General features: G+C 38.5%; 1 protein-coding gene across 2 annotated transcripts in view; it reads right to left on the bottom strand.

Annotated features, from left to right (window-relative positions):
• The window catches only part of slco2b1 (solute carrier organic anion transporter family, member 2B1), a 250,698-nt gene that overhangs the window by 122,658 nt on the left and 114,728 nt on the right, over positions 1–13,312 (bottom strand). For both annotated transcript variants that reach the window (XM_076302397.1, XM_076302396.1), the window contains one exon: positions 9,236–9,400. In XM_076302397.1, coding sequence (XP_076158512.1) covers positions 9,236–9,400 — 165 coding nt within the window. The remainder of the gene's footprint in view (positions 1–9,235; positions 9,401–13,312) is intronic.

The following is a 13,312-nucleotide window of genomic DNA, read 5'->3' as shown; positions in this document are numbered from 1 at the left end:
ATAAATGTGCAGATAAGTCTGAATGAAAAGCAGCACTGGTTGAAGCCTGGAAATATTGTAAACAAAGTAACATTAGCTTAATTTGCTAGTTTATCATAGTCTGGTTAGACTGTTCAGTTTCCCTACGTGTGTTTAAGTTTCAAATGAATACTTTTTCTCCTTAGGACAGGCCCGTTTGAGTCTTGGAAAATACTTTTCCATTTGCATTGGGATTGAGATGATTCGAATTTAGCAGTCAATTTGAATGCAACAGTTTTGAACAAATTCGTGCAGCGTGCTAATGATGCTAACCAGATTTAATAGCAATTTAGCCAGTCGTCTTGCACGATTAATGTTTGGATTACATGTGCATGCTGAGGAGGGATGCGCCTGTTGAGAGTGAGAGAGAGAGAGTGCACGGGGCAAGGAGAGTCTGTGTTGAGGTAGGCCTACTTCTATCGCCTACTCTGGTAGAGTTTGACATACTACCAGGCTTGGAATTTCACCATTCTGGGGGCAAGGCCACTTGGCCTTCAGTTGGGCATATTTGGTGGGGGGCGCAAAGGCCACATGTCAGGGCACCAAGGCCAAAGTTAACTATACAGTAGTAGGCTATAAAAATGAAACATTACAAAAACATGACATATTACATAGAACTGTAAATCATCTGACTATCTAATATTTACAGATATCTAGGCTATATATAACATTTATTTTACATTTGGCCTGTTATGAAATCATGTATTGATCAATTTAAGCACAGCTCAGCTTTAAGAAACTCAAATAGCCTAGATACATGCTTAGCATTTTGTGATCATTAAGGCTACTTTCACAAACTCTTAGTCAGCTGTCCTCTGATTTACCAATATCTAGGCGATATTTGTAACATTTATTATGACCGCCGCTAGCGAAGCGGTCATATAGGGATTGTCAATTTTTTTTTATTTTTTTTTTCCCCGTCATCTACTTCCTGAAATTTTGGTCAACGATACCAGGGGCACCGAAACACCGGGGCACATGAAATTTGGTGGGTATGTAGCCCCACTAGACTTTTACGGAAAAATTTCGTTTGGTCCCCGGGGGCCACTCCCCCTCCGCGCTGGGCCCCCCGAAACCCAAAAAATGCCGTTTTTCCTAAATAACTACCTGAACCGTGGCACCGAGGATGAAGAAATTGTTATGGTATGTTGGTCTCAAGGGCCCACATCAACCTAGCCCATAATCACTCATTTGTGATTTGCACCCCCCCGGTAAAAAATGAAAATGCAATATCATTCTGCTTTAATCACCCCTCTCTTCAGTAAAGACGTTCAGAACTGCACCAAATTTTATGTGTATGATTAACCTGACATTCTCTGGGGGTATGCCAAGTTTCGTAGAATTTCATCCATGGGGGGGTCTAAAAAATTAAGTTATGTGTACATTTAGTGACTGTACACTCATTGGCCTGTAGATGGTGGTGCACACATATACACATGCACACACACACAGGCACCCACATACTATCGGTATTAGAACGGCCGATACATAATTACAAATTCAGTAGGATTAAAAGAAAGCCAAAATAAATATTCATCATCATGGCTGCATTTCCAGTATTGGCGATAAGTAGTCGTTTGTCCACTAGATGGCACATCGTTGCAGTGAGACGTAATTTTGTTGGAAGTTAATCTAAAGTGGGTTGGAAAGACACTACGCTTCCTACAAGGAAAAGACTGTAGGCTACAGTAGTTTACCGCAGAGAACGTCTAAGGGTAGGATGATTTCTGCATGACGTAATTCCCATTTCCTCTTGAAGCCGAAATAAATCTGAGAATGTTTATCGGACATGCTTGTTTTTTACTGCAGGTAGGCTACGGTTATCCTATCAATAGCAGAACGTAGGTAAAATAATTTTACCGTTAGCATGGTTGAGTGATGGAGGCCAATTTGATTATTGATGTATTTGTAGAAAACCATAAATGCGTTTATAGGCTACCAAGCAAATCGATAACAGCACTAATTGTATCTTTCGACTGTCATCTCATTTGCTTATGACCATAACCTAGGCTACTAACAGGAGCTAAGTGAGTTAGCCACAACACGTTCGCTACGTGATGGTTTTTTAATGGAAAATATATAGGCTAACACAGGGGTGGGCAACTAATTTCCCCAAGGGGCCACATGACAAACTGGGACTGTTGAGGAGGGCCGGACCCAAAATACCGAACTCAAGTCTGAACTCAATTCTGTTCAATTCTATTCTGTTCTTGTATAACATTAAGTAAATCATATGGTTTTGTTTACTAGTCGTAAGAACAGATGAAAATGTGAGGGAGACAAAGGAAAAACAGCAATATTTAGTCTATGTCCAGTATTTACTCCTCATTCTCGAAAATGATTTTTTGACATTGACATTTTTTTCAGTTTTCAAAGACTGATATAAAAAAGTACTACAATAGCCTATCTATATAATTAGGCTAGGTCATGAAAATGTGAAGGAGTCAGTACAACCGATAGGCCTGTGCCACCATTTCCTCAGCAATATTTCATCATTAAATCATTACCATCATTAAATTAACTCTATGCAGAATTAGACTACGAAAATGTGGAGCAGACAATAGTAGGCCATCATTAGTTAATCAACATGCACAAAGAAAACTATTTTAAAAATATAGGCTATGTTTTTGCTTTAACTTTATGCACATAACGGTGATTGGTCAACTCGCTCTGTGTGTTGAGCCGGCTGCTTCAAGCAACCTGTGGGTAGTAGCATCATACTAGTTCGCTAACATAAGCTTTGCAAATAAACTCAGACATATTTTGGTTACAATTACGGGGTTATCCGATTGTAAACTGTCTATCTGCCAGTAACGTTTTGAAATGAACACTTCGTATCGTCAACGAGCAGCAGTAGGAGTTCGTTCTAACAACCTTTGCGGTGGTGAGCGACGCAGACATAAGAGACACAAAACTTTGAAAGGTTTACGCCGACGTAAAGGCAACTGCATTGTGTCGACGCAGAAGCATAAATTCTATTCACCAGCACATCAGTGAGGGTGTTTACGTCGTATGCATCCACGCACAAATGTATGGGCGTACAAATAGCAGTCGCTTTCAAAATAAAAACAACAATATTGATTAGCATGCATTATCTCTATGCTAGGCTCTTGACTATTGTTCTTTCACGGACCTTACGCGGGCCGGTCAGGGAAAGCCCACGGGCCGGATGTGGCCCGCGGGCCGTATGTTGCCCATGTATGGGCTAACAGTTACCTGAAAGATAATCTGTCTATGATGCATCCTAAACACCGGGCTGGGACATTTCTGCTCAAGGTCTCAAAAAGCATCTGAGTCAACGTTCATTCCCAAACACCCATATAGGCTACTTCAATCCTCTATTTTCAAAGGTGATTCAATTAAGGAAGAGCATGGCTCAAAGTAAAGTAACTGAAACTACATAAATTCGTCAAAGTGAATAATTTGTGTCAACTCGCCGCAATGGAGATTTATTAACGCACCCGTGATGATCTACATCTCCATTTAAACCAAATGTTTTAGAGCGCACGTTGAGATGTATTCAGGGCAGGGCTGTACCTACACATATTTGTTGCACGTGCTACAAAAATCATTCTTTGCGATGGATGATTTAGTACCAACGTTACACCGGTCAGATACAGTTTTGCCTATGGCTATTCCGTGAGACTGAGGCGCTTTTTGTTTGTTCGAAGTGCGTGTTTAGGGTGTGAGAGAGGGGAGTCGATCTGCTTTGATTCCAGCTTGGTAGCTGTAGTCTATGCGATTAAAAAACATGTGTGTGTGAAGTATCCAAACAATGATAACGCTTTCATTATGGCTGCTTTAGCCACAGACCTTGAGCTACTGTACAGTGGGTTGGGTTCCATTTAGAAGTGTCCACTTCATTCGCCCTTTCCGTGATTCACACAGCTACGTGAAATGTATTACTACTGATATGCAAAACTATTAACTTTTCGCCAAGAGGTGGCAGCTTGATACTGTAAGGTGTAAACCATTGGTTCCAAAGGAGATTTTATTTGGGTCGCCAGCATAGCCTAGTGACAATTTGTGTTGTGTAATAGGCCTAGCATAGGGCCTACCTTATATAGCATATAGTTTGTTAACAGTCACGGTTTTGTCATAACTCCCTCTATGCATTTTTGCATTTAGAATGGCTCTAAAACGGGGGGGCGAACACGTCGCAGGTGCGTGCGTGGATATCTCAATCGCAAAATTAAACAATATTTCTATCGGGCGCCTACCATGGACTAGGCTGGGTGAAAATCAAAAGATTGCGTCAAAAGATTGAGCTTAACCATGGACCTCATAGTTGCAAAATGCAAGGGAACATGAATCAGCATATTATTTCCACAAACAATAACGGACAGTAGCTCTTCAACTTTGCCCGTTAAAATGTGTATGAACAGTCTCGCAACGCATTTCATGAAGGCCCTTTTGGACATGTCAGTTATTTGCACCACTGGGTAAAATGGCATTTTGTTTTAGACTACTAGTATTTAATTTGTGCATTGACAATAAAGCTGAATATCAGATTTGAACTAGATGACTAAACTTATGCATATGTAGAAGAAGAAACATTCACAAAAATCCATGACATGACCTCTCTTCTTGATAGCTGTTGAAAACTGCATGGAACTGACAGGGATTGTTTTGTTTAATAATAAATAAATAAATACATTATGCTGCTACCTTCTGCTTTTCCCAAATACAATGTAGCCTACAGGTGTACCTTTCATCAGTCCAGTTGCAATGGATGGACTGTGATGAACTGCCCTACTTGTGATTGTTTAGAGATTTTAAAGGTTTTATAACAATGCTACAGATTTTTTGGCCCAGAAACAAATCTATTGACCTTTGCAGCGCCAGTAGGCTACTTTGTGTGCGGAATGTGTGCAAAAACACATTCCAAACAAGCATACACAAAAGTTTCAAGAGTGGGGGATGGAGTAGAAGATGGAGACAAATTCATTAATATGATTTATTTTCGGGGAATGGATGTGCAGGACTGAGCGGCGGTCATATTTTGTACCGCTATGCGGTACATCTAGTTTTGTATTTGCCCCGTTATGAAATCATGTGGAACCATTTAAACACATTGTAAAACTTAAAGCCCAAATTTGGAGACATCCATGTATGTCGAACTTTACTGCAAATTCAAAACTGGATTACTCTGGAACGGCTAACTGTACAGGGGACTGCTTTACACCTTTGTGTTCAGTAAGGTCTCCTGTTTATTCTGATATATGGTTTTGTCATGTGTTAAAAGAACGGTTCGTAAAGTATTCCACCGAGATGAATGGGTAGGGAGATCATGGGACGCAAAACCTTCAGTAGAATTTATGATTAAATTGAATTATATTATTTACTTTTCTCGCGAACCGTTCAACACAGCAATTATCGGCTAACATCGTTTAAAAGCTGGGAAAAAAAGCTCTTTCATGTGATACTTGTGATGTCTGTGTGATGAATAGGCTACTTCGCGAGTAGTTCAACTGAGAATAGGTGAATTTGGACGCAATTTCTTTCTTGCGCTGTCACTTTCTCCACTGCGTAAAAGACTAAATAAATTTGCGCTGTGAATGCTAAGATTATTTTGACAGGCCACAGGCTAAAAAAAAATCGCTATTAGTAGGACGCAAAGCAGAATATTGAAAAAAGGGGGCACCAAGGCCACCGTGGCCTGTAAACCTCTGATTTTCAAAGGGGCCTCACGGCCAACGCAAGGGGCTACGACGGGCAATATATATTTAGCCTATTTATTTATGGGCAACGTAAGGCAGGAGGTGTGTGTTGCTTTTAATTATGAATGTTTTATCGAACGTATTTTTTATTGATATCGATTACATATCTGTTGCGATACATATCGCTATCGTTTTATCGCCCAGCCCTATGCTCAATAATAAAAATTTTAACACACGCATAAATACTCAGCCTTTCGTGCATTGACATTGACTGATACACTGCCCTCTATATAACTTAAGTTTGATACCAATATCGGTCTTACTGAAGACATTTAATGGTTAAAATATTATTAATACATATTCGAATATATTCAAATTTTAATATTAATAAACAAACGAACTTCGAATATGATTTTTGGGCAAAAGTCAAAGCCCCAATTCCAACAGTACCTCATTTTTCAACATACGAGTCAAAAGTTACATGAGTTTAAGCATGCTGATTTGCTAATTGCAGCTCCACCTAGAGGTCAAAGGGCACCACATTTGATATGCATTCTTGCGATGGAATCCCAAGTCCATGTACCAAGTTTGGTTTTGATAGATTAACGTTTTGCGGAGATTATTTTATTATTTTTTGCGGAGATTACCTTACTTCCTGTTTGGGGCTTCTCTGCATGCTGATTTTGATTGGCTGTGACAGGTGAACACTTTCAAAAATCAAAAATCCATCTAGTAGCTTTTGTGAGGCTTGGTCTGAAGATCATGTTTATCAAGTTTTGTGAACATTTAGTTTAATTTTCAATAAAATCCAACATGGCGGAAGAGCGACAAGGGCCAGTGACACCATCTTCAAGAGCAACGTACACCAGTTCATTCTGGATGTTTCAGAGTTACAGAAACGTACATAACAATAATAAAACATAATAATAGGAAAACTTAAGAACAATAGCTAAAGCAAGCAAACTAATAAAGTAAAGCTAAAGCAAGCACCCACACAATAAAACAATGTGATGAATTGTGAATTTCGTTAAAATTTTAATGATGACCAATCGTCTAATATCTCAGCTGTCCAATGACTGATTTTATTTCTGAAATCTTTCCCGTAATGCTGAAAATATAAGCTTCAATTTGATATGATTAGTTAAGGGGTTTATGGTGCGAAATGTTTTGGATACTTGAAGATGAGTCATGAAAAAATAGTGCTACTTCAGTCATTACATTTGACGTGGACAGCCGGACGCCACCTGCACTTCATTGGAGTTTACTTCGACATGTATAGCATGCCAAAGCTGAATAAATCCATGGGCGCCACGTTTCTAAAGTTATGTTCTCTGACATGAAAAAAAAAGTTGATTAATATTTTTACTCCTCTCAATATGTATATAAACCATGATGTGAAATCACAGATTCTGTCAGAAATAATTCACTTATTGTCTTTCCTCAGGTTGTTACCTCGCTAGGCAGTTTGTAGTGAACTATTTTAGCTTTCTAACCTCTGTGTAAATGACACAAGCATCAGATGTGCTTGTCTGAACAGTTTCTAAGATGGCATGACTTGAAATAGACAATACTGTAGCTATTCTACTCCTCTCAGTATGTAGTTATAGAAAACATGACGTGAAATCACATCTTTTTTCAGAAATGTCAATAATGCATTTCATTCATAGTTACTAGGTGAAATGTTCTGTCTTTATCAGATTTAGAGTAGCTAAATCCATGTGTAATAAAATTAGTTTTCATACATAAAAATATTTTGAGTTACTCAGAATGCTTCAATAGTTTAGGCTACCTCTTCTTGTGCGTGTATGTAGACAGGCTCTGGTTTCACTCAATTTACATTGAAGTCAATGGGGAAAGATATCTATGGTAGTGAAGTAAAACGAAAAGTTGGTGAAGCAGTCTGATTCACTGTAATTCTCTGTTCCACCGTGGGTGACGATGGCGCTGTTGTCACTCACAGAATTGATTTCAGGAAAACAGCTTGTGTTAGTAACTGTATTTCTGTTTCAAAGGAGTAAAATTGGGATTATTGTAAGATTTTTTTTGTGTTTTGTTTTTACTTTTTTTTTGGTGAAGCACTGCTTCACCTGTAGTCCTAAAGAAGCCTCCTCTGGTTTCATGTAGTTGAAAGAGTGTCAGGATTTCCATCCGCTGTTTATTGCGAGACACAGAATTTCCCCTTGGGGATCAATAAAGTATCTATCTATCTATCTATCTATCTATCTATGGCAGTCACATTCATTCATTCATTGAACGTGCGCTATGCTGTAATGGAAACCTTATTGCGTAGCCAAGTAGCCTAAATTGAGTAATTTTTTTTTTTTTAATTATGCATGACTTTTTATTAAATTCGTAGGCTGGAATGCCTCGCTGCAACACTTGTGTTTAAATGTAGTACTGCCTCAGCCTCTGGCAAGCTCAGAAGGGGGAGGCAAGTGACGGGTAGCTTGAGAGCAACGTGTTGAAGACCCATGGTATAGGACAACGACTTTTCCTTGGCAACCAACCAACAATATAAAATATTAAGAAGAGCTCTTTTCTTTCATTGAGTTAAATCGAAACAGTGTCTTCTAGTGCTGGTGGACTGATAGTCCTACTGGTAGGCATTTATTACCCAGGCTTGTATCCGAGGCCCGTCTACAAATAGAATCCCGGCCATAATTTGAGGATTTACGTTATATCCTATCTTCAATTAAATATGAGTTCATGTGATTTCCCACATTCCATTATTTACATTTTACACAATGTCAAAACGTTTTTGGAAACAGGGTTGCTAATGTAAATGCAGGTTTACAGTACCCTCCAGAATTATGGGCACCTCTGCTAAAGTAGACTAAAAACTGGTATAGAAAAATAATCTGTTTGTGATTTATTGTAATCTCACAAACAAAGAAAATTGGGAAAATCCAACCTTGAAGGGAAGCAAATTTATTTTGAGAAAAAGGAAAATCTCATAAAGAAATAAATATTTAAATCATGAATCAGTTCAATGAACCAAAACAAACGTCCAGATCAAAACAAATATTGTTTGCTGAACACAAAATCATGCTTCGGACATTGCCATCTCAGTCCCCTGATCTAAACTCCATAGAAAAACAGTGGGGTGAGTCAAAGAGGAGAATGCACAAGTGCTGACCTAGGAATCTGGACGATCTGGGGAGATTGTGTAAAGACGAATGGTCTTAAATCCCTTGCTTTGTATTCTCCAACTTTATGGAGTGTCATATGAGAATATTACAAGCTGTTTTATTGGCAAAGGGAGGCTTAAGAAAGTATTACAAGCAAGGGTGCCAATAATTGTGAGCGACGTGTTTTTGTTAAAAATATTTATTTCTTTATGAGATTTAACTTTTTCTAAAAATAAATTTGCTTCTCTTCAAGGTTGAATTTTTCCTTTTTTTTTTTCATTGTGAGATTACAATAAATCACTAACAGATTATTTATACCGGTTTTTCGTCATCTTTAGCAGAGGTACCAATAATTGTGGAGGGTACTGTACACTGACTAAGTTTTATTTGCAAATATACAGATACACACTGTGGCTATTTTGGACTTACCAATCATTATGTTTGAGAAGGAGGCTGTTAAAGTGAACTGCTTTTCAATGAACTTAGCCATAAAAGTAGCAAGGCCAGCCAACATAGCAGCAAGGTTGATTTGACCGAGAACCACAAGGAGGTAGGTGGGGTTTCGCAGTGTTCTCATCACAGTATTGGGGAAACCTGAGAAATACAAAGAATATTGAAGAGATTTTTGTTGAATTGCAGAGTTTTTTGTTTAAATCTAACTAGTTAATGTCAACAGACATGCCATGAAATCATCAACAACAGCATCATTAGCGCAGAGAAAAGCTTGTGTAAAAGGTAAAGTTGTTTAGCAGATGCTTTCATACAAATTGACTTATAGAGGCTCATAACATTCAGATACCAAACCCAGGGGGGTATTCCATCAACCTCGCTAAAGGCCAAACCTGGCTTATTTCGTCTCGCTAATTTTAGTGAGAATTCTGTTCCATTAATGAGGTTAACGTGAATCCCAGCTTGGTAACTATGGGAATTTATGCCACAGAACTAACCTGCTCCGTAGCAGGTTAACTTTCAAGCTAAATTAAGCTGTGTTGCAAAAAAAAAACAATCAGTCGGAAAACGACTCCAAAAAGATGGTTCCGTCAACCTGTGCTTTCGTCACCTGTAGCCTACAACTTCAAAAATAGAAGTAGGCCTAGGCTATGCCTAGAAATGTTTTTTCCGACAGTGTCACCAAGCATGGATTTACACATTCACTAGCTCCAAAGAATGTATGAAGATTATGCGACTTAAAATGTTTTAACTTCACATGCGTGTGGTTCTAGGAATCTTGCTACTCTGCGTCATTTACGTTCGGTGGTGGTGTAACGTGCAGAGCGACGGCATACCAAAGCAATTATAGTCTTGCATGTTCACAAGTTTGCTTCCCAAACGAAGTATTAAAGCTACATAGCTTATCACCTTGATAATGTCATTTTTAGTTATACTCTTTAATGAAAGACATTATGTCTACTGTTAAAGGGTCCTGCACATTTGGTAGGCTGTTCAGTGACAGTAATATGCTTTGCCAGTGGGCTATATCTGATGCAAGCCAAAGGATAATTCTGTAGCCTGTAGGCCTGTATAGGCAGCTAATAATTAAAACTGCTTCATGTGTCGACGATTGTTCATGAATGTCAAATCAACTGTGTGCTACACAGATTAAATACTAGGCAAAAATGACAAATTGAAAGCCATTGCATTTCAGATAATTATATTTCAAACACTTTGGGACTTATGGGAGACAACAGGCTATTATGTTAATACTAATTTATTTTATGAGCACCTACACCTAGACAATAATTTGGAGTGAACTATTTTAATCTAAGAACGTAGGCTATAGACAGTTTTGCATATATGCCAAAGTTGTTTTTTGAGTTTATACTAGGCCTATTTATTCATTCACTCGTTTTGTTCAAGCATAGTCTATGTGTTCAAGAGTGAAGCCAATCAAACTCGCAATTGATTTCAAACCATTATTGTTGTTTTAAATGTATGCTTTCATTATTCTCCAATTTCTGTAGGCAATCTATATTTTTCTCTTGATGTTAAATTTAATGACTGTCGATGAAAATCCTGTAGATGGCGCTTGCCAAATCAAACAGAAATCGTCTAGTATTGTCTTAATTTTACGACATATATCCTCTTTTCGTCAATCTACTGTTTTGCTCTACTGTTCTACCTCGTGCACGAGCAGAGATGAAGCTGAACTAAACCTCGCTTGAATAAACGAGGCCAAGATGCCGCTAACTTGAGTTAATGGAATGCCTTCAGCCCCAAGTGAAAGTCTACGCTAGTTCAAGCCAGGCTATTTCTGTTAAGCGCCGCCTTCATTAGCGAGGTTGATGGAATATCCCCAGGTCAAATGGATGTCATATAGAATCTTGTAGATCGTGTTGGGGAGAAGCCACAACATTTACACTTATAACATTTACTACATACTTTACAATTAAGGACATGTACTGTGTAGGACTCCAGGGGCCTCATGTACTAAGATGTAGATTTCCTAATAGAATGTTGAAAGCGTGAAAGTTCCATACGCATAAAAAAAATTCAGATGTATCAAAATGAGCATACACAGAATCCCACACACATTGTCTTTGTACATCGCAATCAACGTGAAATTGAACGCACATGCATGAGCACAACACTCCACCCTGTCCCCTCCCTCAATTACACCGATTTTAATATGCTAATTAGTATAAATGGGCATAGATAGTGCTCTCTTTAGGAAAATGGCAAAAGCCACGAAAAAAAAAGAAATTTCACGGAATGTGAATTGGAGGTGCTGCTGATGGAGGTAGATGCCAATTTTTTTTTATTTGGCTCTCTATCGTCCGGCATTGCGGTAACTGTGGTCTCCTAAGGAGCAAATGAACAATTATAGCGCATTCACTTTTTCTGTGGATTTTACAATGATCTCACTTAAATGCTTTTGTGTCACTTACCAATAAGCCACCCATCGTGCACTCTGCCGGCTTAAAGCCTAATCCCAACCATGCTGTTACTGAGAATGAACGAATCATGGGTTGATCCAGGCCACCTCGCCATAACATTAGTAAGACGCATTTGTGCATCACAGATTATTTGCACATTTATGGAATGGAAATGCTTCCTATTCATAAAAGCAAATTCATCCTCAGATGGCGCCTTTATAGCAATACAGTATGTGTGCAGTCAACAGCACTGATTACATAGGAAAGTTTTCCACATTTTGTTATGTTTCAGACTCATCTTAAAATGGATTCAATTCATTTTTGTTCTCATTAATCTACATACAATACAACAACAAAAAAAAAGAGGATAGCTCTTGGAAATCTGAAACGGCTGATAAGCCAATCATAATCTTGGGCCAAAAAATCATGATGGTTACGGAATACCTGTTCCCTGTGGATTCGGCCATTAGCCAGGTCCTCTAATAAGGCCAACAATGCCATCATCAACATATCGATGTAACCCAGGCCCCATTACCTGGGTTACTAATATGGAATAATATAAGGAGAGTTATATTATTATATAAGGAAAATTCCGGTAAACCCTTAACGTTTGTTTTCAAAACTGTGCAACTCACCGAGTGGTTAGTGGTGTTCGTAAAATCCCATTGATTTCTGTTGGAAGACTCATTGCATACTCATTGAATACTGAATCAGCTGTCTCTGAAAGTTTCTATAATTGATGCATTTAACCGGAATTTGGATTTTAGTTTTTCACCGCAAACCAGACGTGCGCTGTTTTCATATACTGTATGGTGGAGCACCTAATCAATTGCTACATGTATTAGCACTTCTCCTCCCCTGTGTTTGCGTGATAGCCTTCTCCCACTTTTCCCTCTCCCTCCTTTTAATGCATCAAATATGAAAATATGTTCCATGGTAGCATGTTCAAATGTATCATGAACATTGTTTTTGTATTTTTAGTTGGATATTGGATGTGCACTCTAAAAAATACTGGGTTATTTTCTCAACCCAAACGTTGGGTTGAGGCTGTCAGGGCATTTTGTGGGGTTGTTTTTACTCATGTTGGGTTATTTTCTGTAACCCAGCTTGTTGGGTTGATAGTTTAGGACAGCGCCCCTCCTCTCTCCCACCTGACGTGGAGTACACTACCCAGCACCTGGGTGACTTTAACACAGCTGCATAGTTATTTGAGAGTTCGAAAAAACATCGTTATTCTCCCAACCGTCCAGTCCACCAGCTGTCAGCATGCAATGGAAATCAGGTGATTTCGTAAGGTATGTATCTTTAACTTTTTTTAAAATGTTTTATCCAGACTGATTTTAAAAGTCCACCCAGAGATGTAGAAGCTACCCTTCATGATATGAATGGATATTCTGCCTGCCAATTTCGTTCAGCCTCAAACAGGTTAACAATTGTGTCATTCATGCTAACTAACGTTAGCTAAAATTAACTTACAATTACTGTTCATGTTAAATATACACAAAGACAGACTCATAAAAACATAGTTCTTTGTTCACTGGGTATGAACTGCTGACAGAAACAAAACGAACTTTTACAACGAACTAAAATGAGCATACCCATAGATATATATACACTAGATGTCGCCTTCTGC

Source organism: Alosa pseudoharengus, unplaced genomic scaffold, assembly GCF_046254945.1.
Source record: "Alosa pseudoharengus isolate Yale_2024_CS ecotype anadromous, Long Island Sound unplaced genomic scaffold, YU_APseudo_1.1 YU_APseudo_1.1_scf_23, whole genome shotgun sequence".
Lineage (NCBI taxonomy): Eukaryota > Metazoa > Chordata > Actinopteri > Clupeiformes > Clupeidae > Alosa > Alosa pseudoharengus.
The sequence above is the reverse complement of the archived record's forward strand: the minus strand, read 5'-3'. Positions and strand labels throughout refer to the sequence as shown.